This window comes from Lagopus muta, chromosome Z (assembly GCF_023343835.1).
Source record: "Lagopus muta isolate bLagMut1 chromosome Z, bLagMut1 primary, whole genome shotgun sequence".
NCBI lineage: Eukaryota > Metazoa > Chordata > Aves > Galliformes > Phasianidae > Lagopus > Lagopus muta.
In genome coordinates this window covers 17,716,357-17,744,270 of record NC_064472.1, presented here as the reverse complement: position 1 = coordinate 17,744,270, position 27,914 = coordinate 17,716,357, and the positions used below count along the sequence as shown (strand labels likewise).

At 37.1% G+C, this 27,914-nt stretch overlaps 1 protein-coding gene across 1 annotated transcript in view; it reads right to left on the bottom strand.

Annotated features, from left to right (window-relative positions):
• MTREX (Mtr4 exosome RNA helicase) overlaps positions 1 to 27,914 on the bottom strand; it is a 41,850-nt gene that overhangs the window by 937 nt on the left and 12,999 nt on the right. The window contains exons 13-25 of the mRNA XM_048932388.1: positions 27,802 to 27,912; positions 26,822 to 26,923; positions 25,516 to 25,641; positions 15,269 to 15,419; positions 13,299 to 13,471; positions 12,923 to 12,991; positions 9,027 to 9,155; positions 7,585 to 7,695; positions 7,065 to 7,253; positions 5,889 to 6,052; positions 4,499 to 4,604; positions 3,423 to 3,479; positions 2,853 to 3,015 (exon numbers count right to left, since the gene is read on the bottom strand). Coding sequence (XP_048788345.1) covers positions 2,853 to 3,015; positions 3,423 to 3,479; positions 4,499 to 4,604; positions 5,889 to 6,052; positions 7,065 to 7,253; positions 7,585 to 7,695; positions 9,027 to 9,155; positions 12,923 to 12,991; positions 13,299 to 13,471; positions 15,269 to 15,419; positions 25,516 to 25,641; positions 26,822 to 26,923; positions 27,802 to 27,912 — 1,651 coding nt within the window. The remainder of the gene's footprint in view (positions 1 to 2,852; positions 3,016 to 3,422; positions 3,480 to 4,498; positions 4,605 to 5,888; positions 6,053 to 7,064; positions 7,254 to 7,584; positions 7,696 to 9,026; positions 9,156 to 12,922; positions 12,992 to 13,298; positions 13,472 to 15,268; positions 15,420 to 25,515; positions 25,642 to 26,821; positions 26,924 to 27,801; positions 27,913 to 27,914) is intronic.

The following is a 27,914-nucleotide window of genomic DNA, read 5'->3' as shown; positions in this document are numbered from 1 at the left end:
TCAGTTTCTACAGCACAAATAGCTTGTGTGAGAGTCGCAGTTTGCAAAAGCCACTGCAATGACATGATGTGGAAAAACATATGGAAGCCAGTGGGCATCGGCACATCATGGGTACCTCCCCTGAGCACAGCCATGCTGTGTTCCTGTATGCCTCCCATAGCTGCTGCTCATCTCCATTTACTGCCCTTCCAGGAAATAGTCACCTACAAGGACCATTAACTGGGGTGTTGCAGGCTTTGCTTTTTCTTTTTTTTCTCTTTCTTTTTTTTTTTTTGGTGTAAGAAAACCCCTGCTGTTTGAGACTAAATGACTATTGTCTGTAGTTTCTTGCACAAAACAAAAGTAAATCTGGAGCTGATTAACAGGGGTACTTAGTTCACTTTAACCCATCTTCCCCACTGCTTTAAAAAGCTTCTCTAATCTCCATTTCTTTCCAACACACACATTTCAACTTAATGACAACTCATTTTCATTAACCCATTACCACTGCTCCTAGCTGTGGCAGGCACGCTGGGGCTTGTGCTGTAGCCACCTACTTACCACACATGCAAGCATTCACACTGCTGGCAACTGCAGCTGAAGCTGAAATTTGACCATCAGTTCTGATAAAATAACAAAAGGCAATCTTTCTTTAAGGCTTCCTCTATAGCTTATGATAGCAGTACCATCAACTCGAGCTTTCTGCATAGAAAGTTCTGCAAGTGCCTGTTAGCCTGGGTGGTGGCACAACACTGAACATGAAACTTTCACCCATGAAGCACAGAGTCTTCCCAGAAAACACTTTTAATTGGTTTGGGAGCTTATGAAAAGCCAGTTTAAAAACCACAAACACGGTGTCTTCCAATAGACTCTTAACAGTATTTTCTGCTTCTTTACTGCAATCAGCGCAGAGCAGGGAAGTTGGAATTCCCTGTAATAGCAGGATCTCTTCACTGATAATTGCATGTTACCTGCAAGGCAGAGAACCCTTTAACAATCCATCACACTCCATGGTAACAATCTCAAAGGACTTTTACTTATTTACTTAATATTTATGCTTTACACAGAATCCTAAGAGTTGGAAGGCACTTCACTGAAGGCCATCTAGTCCAACTCCCCTGCAAAGAACAGGTACACCATGGCTAGATCCGGTTGTCCAGGGCCTTATCCAGCCTGCCCTTGAAAGGTGGCATCCACCACATCACTAGGCAGCCTCACCACCCTCAGTGTAAAAGAGATTTTCTGTATATCTAACCTTAAATATACTCTCTGAGCTTGAAACCATTTCCCCTTGTCCTATCGCCACAGACCCTGCTCAAGAGTCTGTCCCCTTCTTTCCTGTAGCTCCCCTTTAGATACTGAAAGGCTGCTATCAGGTCACCTTGCAGTCTTCTCCAGGCTGAACAGCACCAGCTCTAAGCCTGCCCCTGTAGGAGCGAGTTCCATTCCATGGATCAGTTTTGTGGCCCTCCTCTGGACATGCTCCAACAGATCCATGTCTCTCCTAACAGGTCTATGTGTCTCCATTTCATTAAAATCACTACATCAACTTGGATAATGACTGCAAACTCTCCTGTGATTGCATTTAAAGTGATAGAAGATGTATGATGTGCTTTCCATCCTTCCGGACAACGCACAGAAAACCAGCTGCAAATTAAGGTAAGACTCATGCATCCCCTGCTGTGCAAATTGAACTTCTCCAAACAGACCTGTATGAGTTAATTCTGGAGAAGCTAGAGCTATTCCAGTCAACAGAAAGCACGCCAAAATGACCTGACAGAGATGACTAACAAAGAAAATGCTGGTGCCCCAACGCATTATTCTGAGCAGTCAAGAACTAACATAAAAACTCAAGTAAGCCAGTTACTGCATATTCCCCTTTCTATATTCCCTTTCTCAAAACGCATCTGCAGCCTCTCAGACCTTCTTTTCAATGCGAGGTGTTTGCTGAATGCAGAATCCAAGACTGCTGGGATTCCTGTTACTCACAGGTATCCTGGCTTAGGAAGTTCCTGGGACTGTGCAGTGGAATTTGTTTTAAGGCCTCCCATTTGCAACCACATACAAACATGAAAATGGAACTTCAGGGAGGCAAGACAGCAGTTAACGGTAACAACCTCATCAAGGATTTCCAGTATCAGTCCTTATACACACAATTATAATACAATAATTATTAATCCTATAATCCTTCACAACCTTCAACACACTTCATCAAAGAAAAAATCAGGTTTCTCATTTTGGTAGGACCTTCATTGAATGCTTTTTTTTTTTTTTTTTTTTTTAGGAAGCAAATGGGCTCTAAATCGTTTTACTTTAAAAATAATGTAAAGTCCTAATTATGATTCCTGAAGAGACAGTTTCTAGCATTACCATTTTAGGAAACAAATTAGATGTAATCTCTCACCTGGGCTATGTTTTACAAACAGCCTAAACAGATGTGAATACCTCTCACTTCTATCATCACTAAGATAGCAGGAGGAACTTTCAACTTAACAAGCAAATAAATAGCTTAACTAATGAGCAGAAGTGCAAGAGCAGTACTTTTCTTCCTTAGCAGCAGCATTTGGAATATGGTGTTTTGCCCTAACAAGTCATTACTACTTTTTGCAATGGCTAGAATTTTTGAGATTCATGGAAGGATTTAAAAAACAGAGATATATCCTTTCTTAAGAGGCAGATTCTAAATCATTAGCAGTGTAACTGTAAGTTAAACTATATTGCAGAAAGTTTTTTCCCACTTTGTTTTAGCCACACACATACTTGAATACATCGGAGTTCAAACAGTTAACGACCTACTACAAAGACATTGAGAACTAAGATGTAGACACTTTTGTGTATCTGTTATCAGCCTAAAGAAGAACTGATCAACATACCTTCAAAGACATCAGTCATTTTGCAAATGTGAGCAAAGCTAGCTCCATTTGCCCATGTGTATACAACATCCATGAGGTTGGGTCTGAAAGAATTTAAGTAATTTTCTTCATCAATTTCCAGTTTTGCTTCTGCTGATACCCTGGCGATTCTTTTAGCACACTCCTTTAAAATAAAATATTTAAAATTTACAAGCTTAAACAGACTAAGTGTTAAACCAATAGAAATACACATCAGTAGGTAATGGATGCAAGTCAAGGTTTCCTTTCCAGCTGAGTAACAAAGTCACTCAGTATCAGAAACAAGACACTGATCACATTGTTATTTAAATCTGCCTGCACTAACAGCTTAGTGTTGTAAGCAAGCTTATACAAAGTTTCTAAAATGCATGCTTTAAATTAGCAGTAGGGATTATAGCAACTTAGATAAGTCATTACAACACACTGTAGAACCACATGCAATCAGTGCCAGCCACGTGATGATCCAAAACCACATCTTAGCATGCACTTATTACACACATGCTTTGCTAGATCTCACTGCCCCTGTGCTCAGGCAGATCTCCAGGGCATTACCTGCATTTGTCGAAGTGGTCCTGCCAGCTGCTCTGTCAGTTTTGGCATTTCGTTGGACTGAAAAAGAAAATACTAAATAACTTCATGCACTCCCATGTATTTCCTGTAAACCAAATTAGATGCAAAAGTAAAAGCTACCATGTGTGCTAACATCATCCTAAATGATTTCTGTGACTTTCCAAACTTATTATCAAACACTCTTAATCTACTGAATTCCCCATGAACTCCTTTTCAAACCAAATAGAAAACAAATCTTTCCTGTACATGACAAGTAAAAAAAAAAAAGTACGTGCTTTCTGAGCAGTGACAGAATTTCTTCCATAAACTGTTGCACAACTTCAAACTGCAAAAATGCTCACCATTTACTAGAGCTGTTACAAACTTTTTGTCAAGAATATAAAAAGGAAACACTTTTAACAAACAGCAGTGGTAATTTAAGAAAATACAGCCTTACAATTGCAGCTACATTTTATGTTCAAGCTGTTCAGACATGAACACTACTGCTAAGCAAACCACAGCACTGGATCCTAGCTTTTAATTTTCTGTTGCTTATGAGCAATGGCTTACTTTGGCATCCCTTCTACTAACAAGAATAATTTAGTAGTATTTGCTACTTTCTACCTTTTGAGTCAGCCTGAGTGCTAAGCCTTGCTAGCCACCTGCAGTGAGATTTTATATGGAAGTTTATTTTTTTTGGTGACATTGGGAAAATGCAGTAAACTTCTATATTGCTTGCAGGCAGGAAAACAAAGGTATCAGGTATTAAATGTGCACGGTCTTGCTTTTCATTTGTATCAATGCCACGTGACACTGCCATTTCCATCAACAGGCCAAGGGTACTGTCCAAATAACAAAGCACAGGCATGCCTCCATTAAAAATAACTGCACTCCAGAGCTTAAGAAACAGATACTGACAAAATCTGTGCGTGTGCTCAAAGGCACTTCGTGTTGAAACAACTTCAGATAAAAACATGCAATGGACTGTACTAGTATCGCCAATTTCTGGAACTGAATTAGAAGCAGTACTGTTGGTAGATGGGAACGTCTAGAATTCATAGACTCAGGAAGGAACTCACGTTCTCTTGAAAGACAAAACAGCTTAGCAGCGCAGTTGCCTGTTCTGCAGATAAGTCATTGAAGAGCCCATTAAACATCATCTCTGTCAGTAGAAGTTCATCAGCACTAAAACAAAAACAAAGAGAAGAACGCTTAGAGAGAAGACTTAACTGTCATTTTTAAACAAAGTATTGTTAACTGTTTTGTGAAGTGACTTCCCATAGCTAAAATACAAAAGCTTCTTAATTTCACTCACTGGAATGCAAAAAACTGATGCATTGGCTTTTTGAGAGGGATGCCAATGAATAAGATGTTAATATAAAGTAACTAAAAGCTCTAACTGGACTAGAGATAATGTCTCCTGATAGTTCATAACAGTTCAGGTTAACAGTTTTATCAGACAGAACATCAAGAGATTGAAAATAACAAGGGAGAGACACGGATTGGCACTGTTGTTGCTCAAACAAAGAGATTCAACCAGGTATTTCCAAGATACTGGGAAGAGGAAAAATTTGTTTCAACTTCCTTGAAGAATAAAGATTCCACACCAAGTTCCAAAAGGAAATGCATGACACCAGTACAAAATCCAAACCTACCACTTGGATAAAACATCAAATTCTTGATATGACTACATGTCTATTTAGAATTTATCAGATGATGCATAAGATGGCAGAAATAACTTGATTTTTTTAAAACAACAAAAATTGAAACTCATCAGAAAACAGATCCTGGAAGTGAGGAGTTGATAAAATGCTGCTGCAGCTGAAATTTATCACATTTTTTAGGGCGGATGGTACAGATAGTCTATAGGGCAAGAAGTAAAAACATTCATACTGACTCCTAAAAATACACTGCTCTATCAGTGTTCGAGTTACGCCCTGAAACAGAGTCCAGTTCATGAGTTTCCATGGAATCTTTACAATATCTTTCAATATACACATACCTGTTAAATGCATTACAATAAAATGCATCGCTCCTATAGATTTGTGCCAGCTGCCCTATGGAACCAATTAAGCTGTATTCTAAACCTGTTAGTGACTCAGTAATTGCTGACACTCACTGTTACACCCATGTTTGGGTGTAACGAGTGGCTCTGTGCTAAGAATCCTCTCCTGTAACATACAGTATTAAACAACAACCCATACCATTGCTTAAGCTGTGTAAGAAACTAGCCACTATTCCATCATTCTAACATCCACGTTTTACTTTTGGCATATACTGTATTTTGTTCTTCAGGTGCCATTTATTGCTCTAATTCATACATTCCCTTTATGACACACCTCTCATAGCCTAAGAAGAACCTTTTCTTCCACTGGTCCCAGAATATTAAAACATGAACGTGACACGCCAGTTTCCGTGAGGCCAGCTGAGCGTGCCTGCATGACGAACGCTTGGCACAGAAACAATTACCTGCTGATTTCACAGGCAACACGTCCTTTCATCTCAATGACATCGGAAGACGTGGCAAAACCCAGCCTCCTCAAAACACGCTTGCGGCATTTGAGTTCATCCATTTGTAAGACAGTTCTGGCCTTTTTCAGTTCTCGCTTTGCTGCTTTAATATCCATAGCAATCTAGGGGTGTGTCAGGAGGAGAGAATTAAATGTTGCTTTGTTAACAGATGCCACTGTCTAGAGACATTTAATATGCGTGGAAGCCTCAGAACTACAGTAAACAGTCACAGCAGTTGAAACTGACTCCAATAACTCTATTAAGAAGATGAAAGTTATAAATAAAGTGAAAAACACCAAAAAGTTGTATTGGCTCCATACACCCATAAAGAACTCCAGCATGTTTGGGAAATTCCACTATTTATGCAGAAGGAAAAAAAATAAATTAAAAAAATTACAGAAGAGATCTTTGGTTGTGAGCTGACACTTCATCTAAGACCAATACTACACCCCATTGCCAATTCCTTCATTGAATACATGCAGCTTCTCCAGTTTATCACATCACAGACTATCATCATCCTAATGGCAGAGTGCACAGCACAGACACCCCTGTGGAAGTCTGCTTGGTCCATTAGGTCTTAACACATACAACCTTGCGCTTTTCCTGACAGAAATAAACTTACTCCCATGAAGAGAATCCTAGAGGATTTGCTCTCTGGAGAAGGACAGAAACAAATAAATTATTTTTATATCCAGCTACTTTCAGTTTAGCAGGGTGCAACCCTGCACAAAATAAGTATACTGCTTCCAAGCCGGGAGTCAGGAAAAAGCAGCACAGTGGTTTGCAAGGTAATCTCTCCAAGCTAGTAAGCCCCATCAGCTCACCTCAGCTCTGCACAAGCTTATTATGAATGACAAGTTTTAATTATCTGTGGGCATGCTGTGGTCCTACTGACTGAACAGAACTTTAGTGACACCTCTGTAACCTTTTAATCTCTAGTGAGCATTTCTGAAAAGCTTTCTTTTACAGATCAGTGAAGGAAATGGCACAACCTTGCCAGTTTGTTAATGAGATTCAGTATTTCTCACTTTATTTAAGATAGAATTGTGCTTTGAGAAGAAAAAGAAAAGCAATTAAGCCTCTCTTCAAGTAGACACAGATATACAGGGTATAGTCTGTTGTTTTATATTTTACCTGTGCTTTTCTTTCACAAAGTTTATATATAGTTTCTAAATTGGGATCATTATGAAGAGGATGTGAATACATCCTATGCTCAAATGCTTCTACTTTCTGGATGACTTTCTTCAGTCCTTGATCTTTGATACCCATGTCATCAATAGGATCCAATAATGGCACCCCATCAGGAAATCGCTTCTGTACTTCCTTGAATGTAAACAGAAGAAAAAAAGAAGACAAAATAAATTTTCTTTTAATATTGTAACAGCACAACAAAATACAATTTTAAAAATAGTCTGACACAGTTACAGGGATGTGAAAGGAGGAGGTGGAAGTTTGGTACAAGATATTCCAGTAGTTCTCAAAGACAGTCTGAAAAGGGATACAACTGATATACATTCCCAGTTTCCAATCCCTTTTAAAACTACTCCTGATGTGACTCAAAATTTAGACAAATTTATTTAAAACTAGTTGCCCTTTGTTCAAGTGTGCCCCTCTAATCGAAGCAGACAGCTTTCACAGCTCTTGAGAAACCTACCTGTATAGATTTCAGCACACTCTGCCTGTTGTCAATAGGCCTCAGGTCTTTGGGTATGTACAGTCTGACACTGCTGATGGCCGAGAGGAGATGCACCAGAACAGGAACGACCTACGAGCAGAGCGCAGTACCCAGTCACTAAAATACGTGTTGTCACTTCTGCCTTGTAAAACTTCACAAAGGAAAAGGGAAACTGAGTAAACAAGGACACAGCAGTGGATAAAGGAGTACAAGGAAGCAGCAAAAATGAATAACGAGGTAAAGCACCAATAAGTCAGTCTGGCCAAATGGGAAAATTCCATATTCCATTCAGTCTGGAGAGAGGCTCAAGCAGAAAAAAAATAAAATAAAAAAAAATCAGTTTTCCTATTGCTTGTATTCCAGTGCAGCAAGAAGTAGATATGACTACTGAATATGTACTCTCATTCAATATTTATATTAAGATTAGATTGAAATGTATTTCTTAACTATTTCACTGAAATACACAGAATAATCCAACAAATTACCCTGCATTACGAAGTCATCATGTGTGTATTTAGTTTTTACAAGATGATGATCTCTAGACACTTTTGACACTCTTTTTTCTTGCCTTTTTTCTACTGGAATAGCTCTTATAATCCAAAATAGACAAATTACTGTTACAAATACAAGTAGAAATATTAACAGAAAATAACAAATAAGAAAATATGTATCCACTAGCATCAAAACCACAAAGATGCCATCAGTAGCTTAGAATTGTGAAAAAGAACTCTAAACAAGCTGAACAATTGTATCTGATCTGTAACAGCTTGTTTTGATACAGGCTGCTAAAACTGAAAACTTTATGTAATGCAACCTTTTCACAAAAATTTTCAATTTTATTTTTGATTGAGATAGACTTGCAAATATGAAAGAGTTTGAAAGGGGTAAAAAGAGGAAGAATAGAAATCAAAAAAAGATCTCTTCTTCAGTTTTCAGATTCGCAACTGAAGAGACTTTCAAAGAAAGAATCTGCCAAATATCACTGCTGAAACTGACTACTCAAAGACTACCTACATTCTAACTAAATTCTCAAATTTCATATAAGAAAGGCATGCTCCAAAATCCCAAAACATCAGAAAGAAAACAGTTTACAGACACTTCACTGCTTGAAGGTAAAACATACAGGTCATTTTAGTAACTATGTTCACACAGCAGCTATGGTCTTTCCTACACTGATTCCAAAAACTTAAGGGCACAAGAACTAAGTTTCAAAGCAGTCCTTGACATGGTAACAAACAGACTCAAGTAATTTGCTCACTGCTGAAACAGTTTCTTCTTAAGTATTACCAGCAACCCCTTAAAAAAGGCATACAGCTCCTCTTAATGAATCAATCTCCCTTCTACAGTTTTCAAATGCTTTGGAAACAGAATCTTGTAGAGCAATTACAAGAAACTAGTTAGAATAAATACTTATAACAAACCTGCATCTCTCCTTTCTCATCAGGTCTTGCTGGCTTTGCAGCCTCAGTGGCAGCATTTTTCAGACTCTCTTTGCTGCAGTGCAGGAGCACTTCAACTACATATAATGGGTCCAATTCACCAGAATTAGGCTGTTGAGGGCAGAGAAAACAGATCAACATCAGTTACATAAAATAACAGTGAGAAGGAAGGAAAAAGCACAATTTTATTCAGTATTAAAGGTATGAGATGAGCAGCAGCTCATCTCTCTTCGCAGAGCATCAGTTCACAGATGCAGTACACTCGTTCTGAAAACTACTGAATCCATACTGATTTACAAGATCCATCACACAGAAAAACACACCCCCCAAAAAAATTCCTTTCTCTTAATCCATACTCTCCAATGTGATCTGTAGTGTAACAGAAGCTTTAGCTGCTTCTGCCTTTTTTTTTTTCTTCTAGATGGAACACTTTACTAGTAAGCCAGTATCTTTTGAACTGTAATGCAAAATATCTGGTAATACTGAACTTCATAGTTTTGTCTTTGGAAAGAAAAAAAGAAAGTTGTGGGGGTCTGTTTCATCCACAGGTTTGCAAGTTCAAGTTTTTCCCTGCAGTAAGGATAGAACAAAAATCTTCCAGCATAACATGCTTTATCTGCAGCAGACAAAATTGTATCTTGCAGGCCAAGAATTTATACATTCCAAATTGCACACTTGTTGTTTTACATCTACTTAAAGAACACAATCATGTGGATGCAGCCGTTAAACAGTACTGCTTGCAAAGCTGTAACCTTTATTACATACTGCTTTTAAAGGCAAAGCACATATGTCAGGTTATTTGACTGGACTGACACACAGTAAGGTTGTTCAAATGAACACTTCCTACCAGCAAATTTTTTATGACTTCTAGTAGAATAAAATTACAGGCCTAAAATCAAAGATAGGCACTGTGTTTTGAATTTATATACACAAGTTTTTCCCCTTCCAATTACAGGTTTGGGGGAGAGGTCTTCATAAAACTTATGTTTATTAAGTTCGATTTTAATGGGCACTGTGCAACGCATGGTTTTGCTTTCAAGTGCATGCAAAGAAGGATGGAGCCATCCAACATTTCTAAGGGACTTTCAGAAACTTACAGGAAACCATCATGATAAATAAAACAGAAAAACAGAGTTAGCCTTTTCTACAGGCTAGGTTATTTCATAATAAAAATCCATTTACTTGCTGGGGAAGAAACTTCTGTCTGAAATGTGTCCTACATTTGCAAAAAGGACTCAAGCAGCCATGCACAACACCGACAGAACACTGCTGTCCTCTGAACTGCTATTTGAAAGTAATAGATTGTGTAAAAAGTCCACATAGATTGGAAGCAGTATTCAGCCACAGCTATGGAAAGCACAACACTGGCTTGGCAAAGAGACTGAAGCACTTAGACACTACACAGAATGCTATGACTGGGGATGTCTAGAAAACAGGTGTTTGTAACTATACTGATGTTCACTGCACTAAACCTACTAAAAAAAGAGGAGCGGAAGAGTCACAAATATTTACTGTTAATATTGTTAATATTAATACTGTTAATGTAAGTTTAGGTATGCCAATGGATTCAGACAATGCTGACCAGACACAATGTAACCTAGACTGCTAGAAGACGTTTCCTTTTCCATAACTACAATATCTTGGGTCCCAAAAACTTGAAGATGAATACCTACGTCTTTATGTGTAAGAGCAAAAATAAAACTAGGACACACTGTAAAAACTTGTTAGTAGAAAAATCCCTGTCATGCCAAGTTAGAATGCCCCCTTTCATAGAGCACTGCATGATGTGATGCATCCCAGGGACTTGCCCTTAAGCATCTCTTACATCATCTGCCTGGAAACAAAACAGCACTAGACAGCACGCCTGACCTCTGAATCAGTGAACACGTCACAGGTAACAAATTCAGATTCCTGGTAAGATGAGATTTCCAGAAAATTCAGTGACTGTGACAGAGAACTCTCAATATTACCCCACATATACTCTAAACATAGTCTCCACCAATTATACTCCAAACATTACAACCATTACACATAAACATCCACAGGTAAGTACAGAAATCTAATATGCAAGAACTATAAAATCTACACAGGAAACATTAAATTATGCTATCTCAAATTTCAATAACAAGAACAATTAACAGACAAAAAAATTGCTGTCTACAATTAAGCAACAGAAGACAACATGGAGTACATCCAAGTGTAACAATAAAACAAGCGTTTTATTCAACATTATTTGTGAAAGCAAATCAAAGAAGTGTAATGGTTTAAAGACAGAGGAAAGTTTAAAGATAAAGCACAATAATCACATACTGCCAATATTCATTAAGTAAAAAATGATATTAAAGAGTAATGAGGGTATGCATCTGTATCCTAGGGCAGATGCAAAGACAGAGACATGAAACTAAGAAACTAACAGCTTCTGCAAGTGCTCATTTATTATGCATCTGCTCATAGTAACCATTTTTTCCATACTGATTTTAAATTTACATAACTTCAAGGCTATTCCATAATTTTCAGCTCCTATTGTCAATCTTTCCATACGATTCAGAAGGAAAAATTCAAGCCAGCTGCTGGAGCAACTTGATTAAACTCAACCAAAAACTGGAGCTGAAGCCAGAGCCATCATCTTCAGAAGATGCTGTAATTTCAAAGCTAATGTTCAAACCTAATGGCTTTGCACAACAGCGAGGCAGGCCAGACAGGGAAGGCAAAAAGTGCTGTAGACACAACGCTGGTAGAAATGCCTTCAGTGATACATAAGTTGGTAATTTTACATAAAAGCCTGGAGTCAGGGAAATGTACTTTACTGCTCATGTCGTTCTACTAAAAAAGCAGCCCAGAAGCACAGTTGAACAACAGCAGAAACAGCCTATTTTTCCAACTTGAAAAAAAAGAAATTAGACATTCAAAAAGGAAGATGGAAATACAAAATAAAAACCCTTCTAGCAAGTTCTGCATGCACGTATTCTTCTCATTTCCCCTTTATTGAATATATATATTAAAAAGCAGCAAAAGGTGCCACAAAATAGAGGTACCACTGGAGTCTGCTTCACGTTTACCACTGGTAATTAATGCCAAAGCTCTACTGCCAAAATTACAGCAACAAGATTACCGCATAAAAATATACTTTAAACTTAGTTTTCAGTTTAGTCAGAAGAGCAGCTCATCAAAACAATTCTAAAAGGGAAACCAAAATATGGTCTCTGGGGTTACGCAGAGACCAACTGTAAAAAAGGACTTTGGGAAGGAAAAAACAAATCTGGCTTCAATTTCATTACTGCATTCCGTATTTTCTTGCACATTTCCCTAAATCCATTTCTATTCTTCTGCTTTGTTTGTACTTGAACTTTCCAACCCTTAACCTGCAGCAATAAATCAGGGCATAAACAGTCTCACATCTCAGCTACTAGCTTATGACTGAAGATACGATTCCTGATTTTAACATAACCTTCTACACGGTGCTGGATGTCAGCCTCCCTGTGCTCTCAACTCCCACAGCTTCTAAAAATTTTCTGAGATTAAATAACACAGCATATAGGATACCAATGCTGGGGACACCTCAGAAAGAAACTAAGTATCTTGAAATTTTGCATTTTCAAGCGTGCTTTTGAGTCAGTTATATCAGATAAATGAGAATCTCCTCCATAAATATACTGAATATTTTAAAATGAACCTAGGATTGAGTGTTTGTCCTAACTGCCGTAATTTTTTTCCTTAGACATCCACTTTGGTAAGGCCTGAATTTTATCTAAATTTGGGGTGAAAGGGTAAAGTTTTTATCTTTGAAAACCACAAAGAAAACAGGAGATCCATCTTATTTTCAGAAAGTTAAAACAGTAAGATAGATGTTTTTCTAACAGAGAGAACACGCATTTTACCTTAACATTGGATTTCTTTGAGAAATTAACCACCACTCCCCATCCAAAGTCATCATCTTCATTTTTCACCTGAAAACATCAGAAGACATTGTAACACCACCTGTGTATAGCTACATCATAGTGAGAGTGCATTTTCTTACTTTCGTTATTTACAACAGCAGTCGTACGGACTACTATTCACCATCAAAACAGCATTTATTTTTCTTTCATTGCTGACTGTTTAACAGAGAGACATGTAATGAAAGTAAAAACCGTTAGTAGGATGCACAAAACTTTTTAAGACAGTAAACTAAAGAAGACAAACGAACAAGGCAAACGCCACAGGAAGGCAGTCGCTGAAACAAAACCAAAGAGCAACAAAAAAATCTCCATTTACCTTTACCAGTCTTCCTGGCTGTAGAAAGGGCAAGCAATACTTTGGCTTGTGAATATATTCTTCAATCTCTTTACCCAGTTTTGCAAGCTGCTGTCGGATTTTATAGTATATGACCACATTTTCTTCATTGGGAATTACTATTTTGTTGTACTGTTCTTCCAATTTATTCACCTCTATAATAAAAAGTAAAATCCCATGGACATGAATAATTTCACAAATGTAGAAGTCGATGTTTCTCTTTCACATCCACAAAACCAGCATTTTCAAGACATACTTTCTGTGTGCAATAATCCGTTTTCTGAAAAACTGGAAATTTCTAAGAGTGTCCAATAAATTTTATTTATAGTAAATTAAACATAGTGCTTACCATCATTTATTTGTTTATTTTTAAAACCCAAACAAACCACAGCACATTTTGTAAACAAGCCTGAAAACAGAGAAGCCTGGGCCACCAATTGTCCAGAAATCACTGACTTAGGTTTGCAGAGAAGTCCCATAAAGCCCAGCAATGATCTGTAAGAGGGGATTCACCGCATAGCAGGGCTCTCTGACCTTTTCCTACAAAAAAATACTTGTGCACAGACATCTTCTAATGACTTCCCTCATGAGAATCAGTGTTCTGTTTTACATGCATATTGCTCTGAATTCACTGCTTTTCTTCCTCAAGTGTTTTCACATCTTATTTAAGCAAATCAGTTCTTATTTTAAGGAACACGCTTCCTTCTCTCATGCTGGAAACACAAGTCGATATAAACAAAGGACTTACTATAAAGATGGCCATCCTCTACAAATTTACCTACGTGCATGCTATTTGGGTACACACAAGTGACTAAAAAATCTCACTTCAGTTGAGCCTGAGACACAATTCAGGGAAGTGCTCCCTATTTTTAGCTGCCAAGCTTTTATTTTTTTAAATTAAAAAAGCTAGCAATTCACACTGGTGACATGATTTGCACCTCGACCTAAAAAAACATTTCTCTGCTTTGTATTCTAGATTGCAGCTGAAATGATTAAAAAAATTCTAAACGCTATGGTGCCTAAGCAAGAAACATGAAAAAACACACAGAAAAAAGTTCTTCAGCTCCATTTCTTTATTTAAATAGTAATGCTGGAATGCCAGCATGAAGATTTAGGCATGCCAATTGGAACAGGCAAGCTCTCAAGAAACACATACTATGTTTGACTACTACTGCCATAAATACTGCACTTGCAAACTGTAAGAAGCTCTGCAAAGGGAATCAGGACAAAAATGAACTTGTTTATCAGTCCCACACATATACTGCACACAAGTGCACTCTGTCTCTTGATATTCTATTAACAGTCAAACAGATGAGTTGCTCACGTATGGGTGGCAAAGGAAGCAGTTTATCTTGTCTTCTTAATTTTGAGTTAAATTTTCTCATTCCCAAATATTGGCTGAGATCTTTGGAAACTGACTTTGGCTCATGAAAACACATTATTAAAAGATCATGGCTCAAAATTTAGTCAACTAAATGGAGTGCAAATAAAGTCTCAGTCCTCTTTTCCCCCCCACACACTACTACTCTGAATACAGCATGCCTTAGCAACTGCAATGAGACTTAAAATTATTTTAGCTAAATTCTACATGTCACTAAAATATAAAACTTATCCTCTCTGCCCCTCTTGCAAACTGCAAGAATTTTTGAATTATTTTCTCTCTGCCTGTCCTAGAGGTTACCAATGGGGGTAACCATTTTTGTCCAAATCTCAGGAGAACGCCCTCTCTATAGACTGACAATGCAGGTCAGCATAGATCTTAAAGAGAAGAGGAAATTACTCTTCCTGAAATTGTAACAAAATAGCAAAAAGTGCACTGGCATCTGCTGATAGGGAAAACAAGCACTACATAGGATCACACAAGGACAATGGAGTTCAAATGACCAACATTGCTGCTACAGTAGCTTTTATGCCAGGTTTCATAATTGAGAGTAACATACAAGGATACTTACTTTCTACCACTCCTGGAATAGCTCTGTAATGTTGAAATTGGTAGAACGATTTCTCTAACATGTATTCGGGGTTAATTTCTTCTACTCTAAGCAAGTTCAATACCATGTTGTAGGTCAGGTGGAATGCACTGTTTAAGGGATCAGCTGAACCCTGAAAAAGATTCAAGAACATTGTCCAGCTAGTAAATAAATTAATTGCAGCATATAGGAGCACATCTAACAAATCACAATGTGATTTATACAAAGAGCTGCTTTGATGGGTAGCATAAATTGTCTTGAATATAGATTACTTCTCTCATTAAATCCTAAGCAATTTTTTTATGCCCAGCATGTAACAACATTTGTATGTTTTACGTATATTATATTAAACAATATACATACTGCCATGTCATAAATGAAAAGTTCAGATGAAATCTTCTGCATTTCTTGTAACCGTTATCTGGATTCTATTGCTTCAACTTTAAAGTAAGCCGTCTAGCCACTAAAAGCAATCCATTATTTTTATATTCTGGAAAAACTTACTCGCACACCTTTTTCTAAGGAGACTTACTGATCACAATGAAGTTTGTTTGAAAATAGGTATTCTGCATCTTCTTCAATCTAAGGAAAGCCTCAGTCTAAAATTAGTTTATAGGTTGTTCCATAGAGGCTGTGGACTCTCTATTTCTGGAGATGCACAAAAGCCACCTGGACATGGGCCAGGGCACCCTGCACTGGGTTTGTCTGCTTGGGGTTGGAGCAGATGAGCCCCGAGGTGCCTGCCCACCTCAGCCCTTCTGGGATTCTGTGAAGCTGCAAAGTGTGGAGGAAATCTCAAGTTTCTATAGATACCTGGAGATCAGAGAACTTCTATTGCTGATGCTAAACAACATACAACACAGCTGTCTTTTTTTAAGACCTGAAACCAGGATTACGTGCCTCTTGTCCATTATTCTAAATATATCCATCTTCCAGGAAAGAGAAAGCACCACTCCCTAAAAGCTTGATTCTCTGAAACAGAGTGCCATTTACAGAATGGCATGTACTAAAGAATGACATAGTGATTATACCAGTACCAGTTCAGGAGGGTCGGATTATTTCTCACACCAGCATTTATGACTCTAGTAAGGCATCAATCAAAACAGCTGGATTACACTCACTAAGCCAGCTATGGCCATAGCTGTACAGTCCTTGAGGAGATCGTGCAAAACGTCACTGTGATCGATCACTTTGATCGCACTGTGTACCTCATCCTTCACCCTTTGAGTTGCATTACTCTAAGATGTAATTTAACTGCATGCTAATAAGATTATCAACTATTTGGAGGAATAAAATCAGAAGCAGAAGACTCTCAGCAGTACTACCAGGAAGTGAGAAAACACTGTATTCTTTACAACATACGCACAACATATTCCAAAACAGACCAGACATTCCTGCAGATTCACTTTAAAGGCTTTTCAAAATCAGTACAACTGTGAAGAAGGAGCAATTTAAAAACAAATGTGTATGGGAACTGCTGAGTCACGGCCTGAACCTCTGATTGATCACCTGAGGCGAGCCATGAGTCCGCCACGAGAACAGAGCTGAAGGCAATTCACCTGTGCTGCCGGAAGGGGTGGAGCCTGGCTCCAGCTCTCCTAGACCCATTTAAGAGCTGGCTACTTTTTCTTCTTGAAAATCAAAGCTGTTATTTCTCCAACCTAAACAGAACTGTAGTAGCCTTACTGTATTTGACTGCCAGAGAATTCCATAGCGTATATTACTCTCTACTGACTAACCTAGGCTATCAACAGACTCACATTTAATGGACAGCAATCATCTGGATATCCTTGCTTCAAATACCTATTAGCAACAGACGGATTATGCAACTGCAGTAGGAAAACTAACAGCAAAATTCAGTCATTTTTCCATGCTAACCACACACAAAATATGACCAGGGAACCAGATCTTGCTGGCAAATAAAGAACACAGGCATGGTCACTGAACAGGCAATTGGTGGTTATATAAAGACACTTGTCACATGCAGGGTGGAAGGGAACAACAGGAGATGGGGAAATATGAGATGCATCAATAAGAAAAGGTGGCCTTTCCTTTCCTAAACGCTTATGCAGAATGAAATGTACAACCATCCTGGAGCTTGCTTGATACTAAAGGAAAAGGAAGCAAATAAGTACAAGTTACATTTTATTTGTCATGTTTTTGCTCCTCTTTAAATTCCTTTCTCTTGTAAAACTCCATGTCACCAGTTTCCTCACTATTCACTATCACTTTCTTTAAAATACTGTGAAGCATATGCATGACACTTAGCTGATCTGCTACCACAGATACCTTGGTTAATCAATTTACCCTTCTACAGACTAAGGTATGCAATCATCTGCCTCAAGTTCTTTTGGTCTGTGCAGAAATCCACTCCACAGTTTCAGAGAAAAGGTTCTATGTTAGAGAAGGGAAGAAGCAGCAAGTCATGCAAAAGTTTAACTGCTTAGAGGTGTACTGAACAGTCACTTCCAAACACATCCCGCATCTGCAAATTAAATATCGGAGAATTACCACTTAGGTATCTCCCTTCTGCAAGCAACTCTTTCACTTCAGAGAGAACGGTCTACTGCCTCCAGTCTTCAACAGACAGTAGCAACAGATTTATTTCTGAATAAGTTAAAAAAAAAAAAAAAAAAAAAAAAAAAACACAACTAAAAAAGACTAGAGTAGAGGGAACAACTCTGCAAAGATTTTTATCGCTCCGGATAGGAACAGTCTAGATAAACAAGAACAGCTTGGATACATGAACTAAAGTTCTCAAAAATTAATAACCCATTTGGTGTTCTTGCGAACATTCCACCTCTTAATAAGTTTTAAGTCAGCTTAAAAGGAGCATTCTTTCAAGATCTGGGTTGGAACAAAACGATAGGCTTCAGCTGATCATATTAGAATGTGGGCATGAGCAATTCATTACAGAAATAATCTAGCTAATAATTAACTGAAAATTAGAGCACTACACACTGTGTCCTGTTTCACTGTCAATGATTTTGCAATGGAACATCTTCTACAATCAAATCAAAGAGGTTGCTAGTCATACACTCCTTGCTCCTATCTATTAGAAAGATAAATCAAGTGGTGAAGATGGAGGTTAATGGATATTAGAATTGATACTCACAGCTTTTTTTTAATAAAAACAATACAATATTTTTTGTTTTCCTTGCTGTTAAAAATAGGAAACCTTGCCTAGCTGGAGGTATGAGGCTGTCTTTACTGTCTAATGGCATGTGCTGTTAAGCAAGGCTTATGTTTGGTAAGGGTTGCTCCTCCTGCTCTCTTACAGTGGGAAAAAATGCTTACATTTTCAAAACAGTTTCAGTGTAGAGAGGGGAACAAATTTTGCATAGAACTTTTTGCTCTTCAACTTGTCATGGAAAACGTGCAGAGCTTTCACAGGGAACATAAGATGTTTAAGTCACAGGGACATTAAGTGCTAATGAGGATGAAAGAGGCAATTATGTATTTCTGAGCAACAAAAGAACTAAATAAAAGTTAAATGCATAGCAGGACATATTTTAGGCCACTGGGTACACTGATAATTTCATTTATCAAAGTTTCCACAAATAAGCTGAATAAATGAATTTCAAAAGAGGAAACAACAGCTTTTTTGGGTTTGTTTTTAAGCCAGAAAAGAAGTTCATAACAGAACAAATTGATATTTAAGACATCAATGACTCTTTTCCTTACAAGTTGGAAAGAATTACACTCAGCAGTCTGTATGAGTCATCATTAGTAACTCACAAGACAAAAAAAGACTTCATTAAATAAAGTGACAACTTGATACATTCATAAGACACAAGCAGTGATACAGTAACAGCATGCATTTTTTCCACATATCAACTGCTTAGTTATTGCATATGAATAATTAGCTCTCAGAAATACAAAACAATGCACAGTTACAGTGATTATAGGATTACCTTGAGCAAAGTTAGTACAACTGCAAAAAATCACAGAAGATGCTCAGGAAGAGTTTTTAGCAGAAAACAGTGAACAGCTATCTTATGCACAAAATTGTTACCAATCTGGCTCACAGCTTTGCCCCCCAAAACAGTTGTACCAATGCAGGCAGAGGCCACTGCGGATGGCAGGAGATTTCTTTTCACAGGTTTTACTAATGAGAAACATCCCAATTTTGGTTTCACAAAAACTCCAATTGTAATAAAAGGCTTAAAGAAAAATAAACATATATCAGCTTCTCTTTCATGAAACGTACCCTTATTTTCTTGCACCCACCAAATTAGCTTTGAATGATAGAACTTTCTCTCCTACCATCCCTTTGTTTTACTTCAGGCTTATAACTCAAACCTCTGAACAGAGCATAGAAAAAAAATAGAATGGAAAAAAAAATCCTACACGTTTCTACTGAGGTATCCTGACTTCACAAAGTAATATTTAAACTGTCAGGCAAATCTTTAGAGCTAAATATTTTATACAATACAATTACTGTACATTAACTTTAAAATTTCAAATACAGATCACTCTGATACAGGATCATACGATGCCACATTAATTGTTCTGCACAGGATGAAAACACGCTAGGAACAAATCCAGCAATTTAACAAATGTTCAGCATTCTACTGTGCAATGATTCTTTTGGATCCATGCTGATAACTCTATAACTGCACTTGCGTAACATCTGAGAAACAAATCTTGCTGCATTCAAGCTAGATGTACTAGAAAGAAACTCAAACGTAAAACAGCAAGTAGGAGCTGTATCTGCACTCAGAAGCTAATTCAGTTACTCTTCTTGGTTTCAGATCCACTACTACAGAATTGTCACGTCAGTGATAGTGACAACTTACAGTTTCAGTAAAAATACACTACTTTGAAGTTCAAAGAAAATGTGGTCTCAAATACAGCAGATTTCTAAAAAAAAAAAAATTTAACAAAAAAAAAAAAAGGAAATCTTGTCCTCATATCACACCTTAACAGCTTTAAGAATAAGAAGACAGAGAACTCCTAGCTTAAACATTCAGAATGTATTTAAATTTGCAATAGACAGTGGTAAGTTCATCATAACAACAGTAAATTTCCAAAAAATATGACAGCTGGGGACAAAATGCTTCCACAGAGGTAAAAAAAACTTCAAGTAACTTCTGGTATGAATAAGCAGCAACTACAGTTAATAAATAGTAGCAGTTAGCTTAGTTCTCCTGGCTCAGGAAGAGCATCAGCTGTAGTCCAACAGTGACTGGATACTTTATATGCCATATGATACACCTGATCTCCCTACATTTTGACTGTAAATGTTGGAAGAAAAGAGCAAGTAGTTCTTTCTATCTGCTAGCTTGTCTATAAAAATGTAAGGCTGTACAAGATGGTCTTTGAGTATCTGTCTCCCATCGAACAGTTGCTTCCACAATTTCACACTAAAGTCTTATTGACTCAAAGCAGATTTTAAAACTAAGGTTGGAAGTTAAATGTCTTCCTGAACTGAAGCCTGGAAAATTTCTGCAATCCAAGCTCTGGAAGAACAAAGCAGAAGTCTGCCAGTTTAAAATAAAAGTAAAAAACATATTTTTACAGTAAATTTTGACCAAGTATCCAAAACTTGTTTGTTTCATTGAGATTCTCACTTACTTCACAACTCTGAATTACAAGGAAGGAAGGTTATGCAGTGCTCAAACTATTAGTGACAATGTGTTTGTTTAGATTTTGCAATGGCTTTTCTAACAAGTGTTATGGTCAAAACCCAGCCTATTTCTCTCCCAAAGTAGACTTTGGTAAGCTTTTTAAAAGGCTAATGATTTTTTTTTTTTTCTTTCCCTTTTTTCCATATGAGTAAGCTTACAGTCAAATGAAAATACAATTCTACAATTAAGCTGGTATGTTAAACTGATACTTGGCAAGGGACTGAAGGCTAGGGGGATAACAGTCACACTGGAGTGTATTACCTGCTGCACTATATACACACTCCCAAATCACAGACATTTTTTAGTTGGAAGGAACACTGAAAGTTAATCTTGTCCAACTCCCCTGCAGTGAACAGGGATACCAGAGGCCTCCAGATGGGGCCTCACCAGTGCAGAGTAGAGGGGCAGCATCACCTCCCTTGACCTGCTGGTCACACTACTTTTGATGCAGCCCAGGATCAGGTTGGCAATCAAGGCCGCAGGGGCACACTGCTGGCTCATGTCCAGCTTGCCATCTACCAGTACCTACAAGTCTTTTTCAGAAGGGCTGCACTCAATCCTTTCATCCCCCAGTTTGTATTGCTGGTGAAGGTTGTCTGACCCAGATGCAACACCTTGCACTTGGATTTGTTGAATTCCATGAGGTTCACCTGGGTGCACTGCTCAAGCCTGTCTAGGTCCCCATCCTTCTGGATGGCATCCCATCCCTCTGGTGCATTGACTACACCCCACAGCTTGGTATTATCAGCAAACTTGCTCAATCCCACTGTCAGTGTTTTTGATCCAGATATCAGAGAGTATCAATCAGAGAGCCTAACTCCTGGGGGACACTTCTCATCACCAGCCTCCATCCAGACATGGAACCATTGACCACCACTCTCCAGACTTGATCCTGCAGCTAGTACTTGTTTGTATGAAAACACAGCAAGCAACAAGTAGCAGGCTCAGAGCCTTATTAGTCAATATCAGACGAGCCAAAGGAAGGAACATAAAAGCATAGTCAAAGATTAAGTGAATTCCTTCTGTGTATGTTTTATATTCCCTGTACATTAACTAACATTTTCTTCATTTTCTGATTTTCTTTTTTGTTTCTTTCTTTTGTTACACTTTCTAAAGCTAAAATACACAAAAAACAACACTGGTGGCAAAAGCTTACTATTAATCCCTTCTGCAGACAGACAGCTTCACTTACTGCGAAAAAAGTTTTGTCAGATCACCTATATTCCAGAAAATTTGTTCTAACAATCAAAATGTCTTCTCAATATCTCGCCACTTTCAGTCCTACATTTACTCCTGATCAGCATAAATCTACTTATTTTTATGCCAGTGGTTTTTTTTTTCCCACACAAAATAGAATTTTCTTTGTAACTGGGAGTCTGAAAGGAACTGAGCTATATGCAACGAGGAGCAGCTGACTAGAACACATGATCTAACGATGCTGCATCAATAATCATAGAACAATTCGGGCTCCTGCAAATCTGAGAAACTTTCCAGCGCATTACTGCACTGTGGACATAAAATAGGCAGGGACTTAAAGTGAAATGTATTAAATGCTCAGAATTGCTGCCCTATCCATTTGGCTATTACAATAAAATAACCTAAGAAACAAAACAAAGTGCAGGAGATCAGATGGGTTTCTCATAGCAGCATAGCAGGTGCAGTACTGTCACTCAATGAAGGCCCTGCTAAAGAGCCAGATGTGGCCTTCTGCAACTTGGCGCTGGGGCATTTCATGTTCCATACACACATGACAAGGAGAGCTCAATTCTATATTTTATCTGGTTAGACAAATGTTTTCTTTCAATTTTTCAGTCCATCTAATTTCTCCTGAGAAGTAAGTAGAAGCAAAGCAATGATAAACTCAAATCCAACTCTCTAAAACCTATACTAGCACATTTTCTTTCAGTATACAGTATACAAATGAGTATACTCATTTCCACAGTTAGCTAGAGATTTTTGACTTTTAGAGAAATAACAGATTACCACAGTTCAGGATCTCAATTAGCATCTATTCTTACAGAGACTTGCATGGCCAAATGCTAACCAGACAGATGCTGCTCTAGTTTCAAAGGCCATCTAGTGTCAAGAAGCAGCTTTTCATTTCTCACCTAAACTAATATACTGTAGTTGAGAATTTCTCATCCAGACTCCCTTCTCCCTCCCTCAAGAATTCTCATGAAATACTTAATTCTATGCAAACGTAAAACTATAATGTACTGTCTTCAGAAAGCTCTCCAACAGTACTGCAAGCATTTAGTTTTGTGGATTAGAGCAAGTCGTCAGTTTATGAAACTCGCAGCGGTCAAACAACACTAAGGATAAACAAAAAACCTAGTTACATTGCAGAAGACAAATGCATGTCACCGAGTTTAAGAAACAGTTACAAATATCCTGCATAAGAACTCAATCTAGGATCTGAACTTTGGATTTTAAGCTTGAAGTACTGTATGCAACATCGCAAAGAACAGCATTATAGCCAAACAGCACAGCTCTGTACTACTGGTACACACACAAAGCCCTTAATTAACTGATCACAGGCTTAAGCAGCAGATAGCATTATTTCTTAGATGTTTTACTCTAGCATTCAGGAAATGCTTGGAATCAGATACACATAAGGGTTAAAGAACTACTATATAAATGTTGTTATGTGAGTGTCCTATCACTCTCAATAAGGATCTTTAATCCAAATTTCTCCATATTAATCTTTAGCTTGTCCTGAAGAAAAGACAAAAAATTTGATGTGGCAGCAAAATACCATTACAAAACACAGTCATCATTTTCCCCACAGATAAACACTGGTCATCACTAAGTAAATTGTAATCTAAGTGCACTTAATGTTGAGTACAGGATGAATACTGTAGAAAACATAGTTGGCATGCATCCTTGGCCTGTTTTGTATTTAAAAAAGAAAAAATATATTTATATTTAAATACTGCACTGCTCATTTCAAACTATTGCTTTTATTACCTTTTCAGCAACTGGCTGAAGAGTTACAGAACATTCAAAAGCCATCAGTACAATTATTATAGTCCTTTCCAATCTTTTTAAAAGAAAATTTCAATTCAGTCCTTGCTTTCTGATGAAGCAGCGTGACAAATTAATGAAATGTGTAAATTTAGGTAGATCAGTGGAGAATAACCAAGACATAATACAGACATGGAAGAAGTCTGCAGCATTTTCCCCCATTTTGTTTCGTCATAATTCAAAAGAAACAAAAAAGCTTGTAGTTCCAATAATGGAAATGTTCCTTATTCTTCCCTCAAAATCCAGAAAAAACAATATATATATAGATGGTATCAAAATCATAAGGAAATCATAAAATATTTATATCTTAAATATTTTCCTTATATTTTATAATATTGTATGTTGAGTTCTATAGTTTTCAAACAACCGAAATTAAAAATGTAAAAAAAATGAAGTATTTTCTTCTCTCATATTGTATCTCCAGATGTTTGGTTTTTCAGTGATGGAAATCCTTCTTTAAGTGTACCACAAAATGACACTCAAAGATCTAGTTAAAATACCTGGTCTTTAAATACTGCTGACAGGCACAAATGCTTTAAGAGTGCAAACACATGCCACAAGTAAATTCTAAAGAGAAAACAAACCAAAATTAAGAAATAAATTCAAAGATTAATGCTACATGAATGAGCTGGAGTATTTTTCAAAACTTATTAGCAAACATTCATGAAAATTCTGACTTCAGAAGGCAAACACTATTTGCATGCCTCGTATGTCTGTTATGAATCAACATGTAGCACTGAGAGATCGAGACACAGAAATAACAGCAGCCAAGCACATATTTTAGCTTGCTCTTAGATTTCCCTGAACAAAATAGAGAACTACTAGCTTTTGAACTTTTTTTTTTCCAGTACAAGACCTACAGATGCAAGCCTTTGATTAGTATATCCTCATGTTGATTTTATGATGATTTCCACAGTTTATACTAACACTAAAAATAATGATCTGCCATTTTTATGCTCCTGATCAGCATGCTGAGCCATTCCTCAAGTGCTCGGTTTTTAGGCATTTGCACAATTATTGCAAGTAATCTATGATTGTTTATAGACACAGCAGAAAATTTTGATTCATTATGGTCACTTTGGCCATAGCCTTTAAATAAAAGTGAGAATGACTGCAGCTTCTCATATCCCAATTATAAAGGAAATTTGCAATTAACTATAACAACATCCATTATAGTTTGCAGAAGCCCCATAATCTAATGGTTATATTACAGAACCTCTTCTGATTCATGCACTGTGAATTTCTTCATAGTTAATTTTAGCTCACTGACAGTCAACCTTTTTTTTAGTCATCTTATGCACCCCATTTTTCTGCTTCATCTTGATTCTGACCAGTTTGTGTACTACACCGAAAAGTTCACTAACATTCTTTATTTCATCACAGAACCAGTACTTTTACTACTTTGGGAGTTCAGCAAACCTTTACAGGTCAGTAACACTCATCAATTGACTGGTCAGCAAAAAACAACAGTTCACTGCGGTATTAGTATCAGAAAACAAGACAGAATTCTACCTGAAGATCTCTGAGAAACTAAAAACAAAACAAAAATCAATAAAAAAGTTACATTTATCCTACCTTTAAAAGTTGCTTGCCAATTGTTGGACTCATTTTTTCATCCACCATAAGAATTACTATTCCTCTGTCATCCATACCTCGGCGACCTGCACGACCTGACATTTGAATGTATTCACCTGAGGAGATCTAATATAAAAGAGAAAAATAACAAACATTAGAAAAACAGCAAGAACACAGAAAGAGCTATTTACAATTACACACACAGTACATGCTCACGATGTATAAAAACTAACAAAACGGTCACATATGACATGGAGTTTTCACCAATCAAATTCGTTAGTCATTGCACTGATGACTAAGCTGCTCAGAAAAATCCATCCTTATGTATCAACAGGATAACTTGACCAGCATTTTCATGGCTACATTTAATGATACATAACTACAGTAATTTTCTTAACACTTATCACTGTTTTAATAAGCAAAAAAACAAGTTTTACTCATACTTCACACCATAGAATATTACTACACATGGTAGAGATTACTGTAATATATCTTCAAGAATGGAATAAAAAAGCATGTGCTATAACATTTTAAAAGCAGCAGTTACCCAGGTCTGATGCACAAAGATAGCTAATTCTTGCATATTTTAAGTCATCCAATCAGACTGAACAAAGTGTGAAACTGAAAAGCCAAATTAAGACCAAAGAGACATGTTTATTTCAAAACTCATTCTCACTTGTTCCATTTACCTGTTTTCCCAACTTTGAAAGATAAACTATAACACTTATAAAGCTTCTCTGTGATGATTTACACAACCTTATTATTATTTACATGTGAATCAGACATCTGCTTTAAATGTTTAAAACATTCAAGTAAATTCAGTTCCAGATGTTTAAGAACCTGTTTCTTCTTTCTCACATCTCTCTTCTTCTATGGAATACCCAAAACAATGTGCTATAACAGAACAATCAATATTCTCTCAGAAGAAAACCATCTTTTCTCTTGAGTCTATCAAAATCTAGTTATCATTATGACACAATGCTGAGTCAGTGTATTATTCAGATTCCTCTGACATGGACGAAAAGATATTCACACTCCACGACAAATTGTGCACAACTCTTAGACCAGTCCAATATTCAGCACAAGTTTGTGTTTGATGTTCTTCTGCTGTATCTATTTAATAATTTTATGTGTACTCTGGAGAATCTTGTCTTCAGGAAAGAGAGTAGTGAACAAATAAAAATATTTTGGAAAAAAAAACAAATCTACTACACTGAAATGGATATGTCAACAGTAAAGTTCATGTTTGTAAAAGTTTAAATAACATGATTGAATCATTCTCCCATAGAATCTCTTTTTCACATACCCATCGGAAATCTTTCCCATCAAATTTGGAGGCACTTGTAAACAGTACAGTCCTGGCTGGCATATTAATTCCCATAGCAAAAGTTTCTGTTGCAAACAAGGCCTAAATAAACAAACCAAAGTTAGGCAAGCAAAAACAGACTCTTAAGCAAATGCAAATAGTTAAACATTGCAAAAACTCCAGATTGCACTTCTTACATACTGTCAACATAGGAACATAGAAGCATTCAATATTTAAAAACTGCAACAAAAACATTCTTTCTCCTTCACTTACTTCTTCTAGGAAAACAAGAGGAATAGTTACATGACACCATGTGCCAAAGTAAACACAAGTCCTGGAAATGCATTAAATATTAGAAGCACTTGTAGGATTTCAAAAATCACTCCTGCCTCTTGAACTTGCTTCTTCATAAGCATGCATCATACAATAGACAAAAATTTTGGACTTGGACTATGTATGCTTTAATACTTTAGAATAAAATAAAATTACAGATGTATTTACGTACTAACATAAGACATCTGCATCAAAGCGTAAAAGACTAAAGCATTTAACATGGGGTAAAAAGCAGCTTATTTCTTTTTTTTCCAGATAAACATGGAGGTATTTATGCAAATACACATGTTCTTCAAGGGAAAGGAGATGCAACAAATTAAGGACACTTGTAGAGCTCAATATTAAAATCCACAAGATAGACCCCTTCCCTCTAAATGTATGTAGCTTTTTTCAGAACTGCTTACTTGCCATACTGCGTTTGAAAAAAAAAACCAAAACAACACCCTAATTCTGCTGGAGGCATATCCAAAGCACAAAGCGCTTTTCAGTTTGGCATTTGCAATGACCTTTTCTCTCCCCTTTTTCACTCAAGAAACAGATTCCCACTTTATACCAGTATACAATCTGTGCTAAGACATACTTAGTTTGTCTGGATGATCAACCGTATGCCAGAACAAGAAAAATACAAATGTGGACATAAAACATACCTTTATGAGGCCCTCTGAGAAAAGAATTTCTATGGTTTCTTTTAAGATAGGAAGCAGACCACCATGATGGATGCCTATTCCACGTTTCAGAAGAGGCAGCACATGCTCAACCT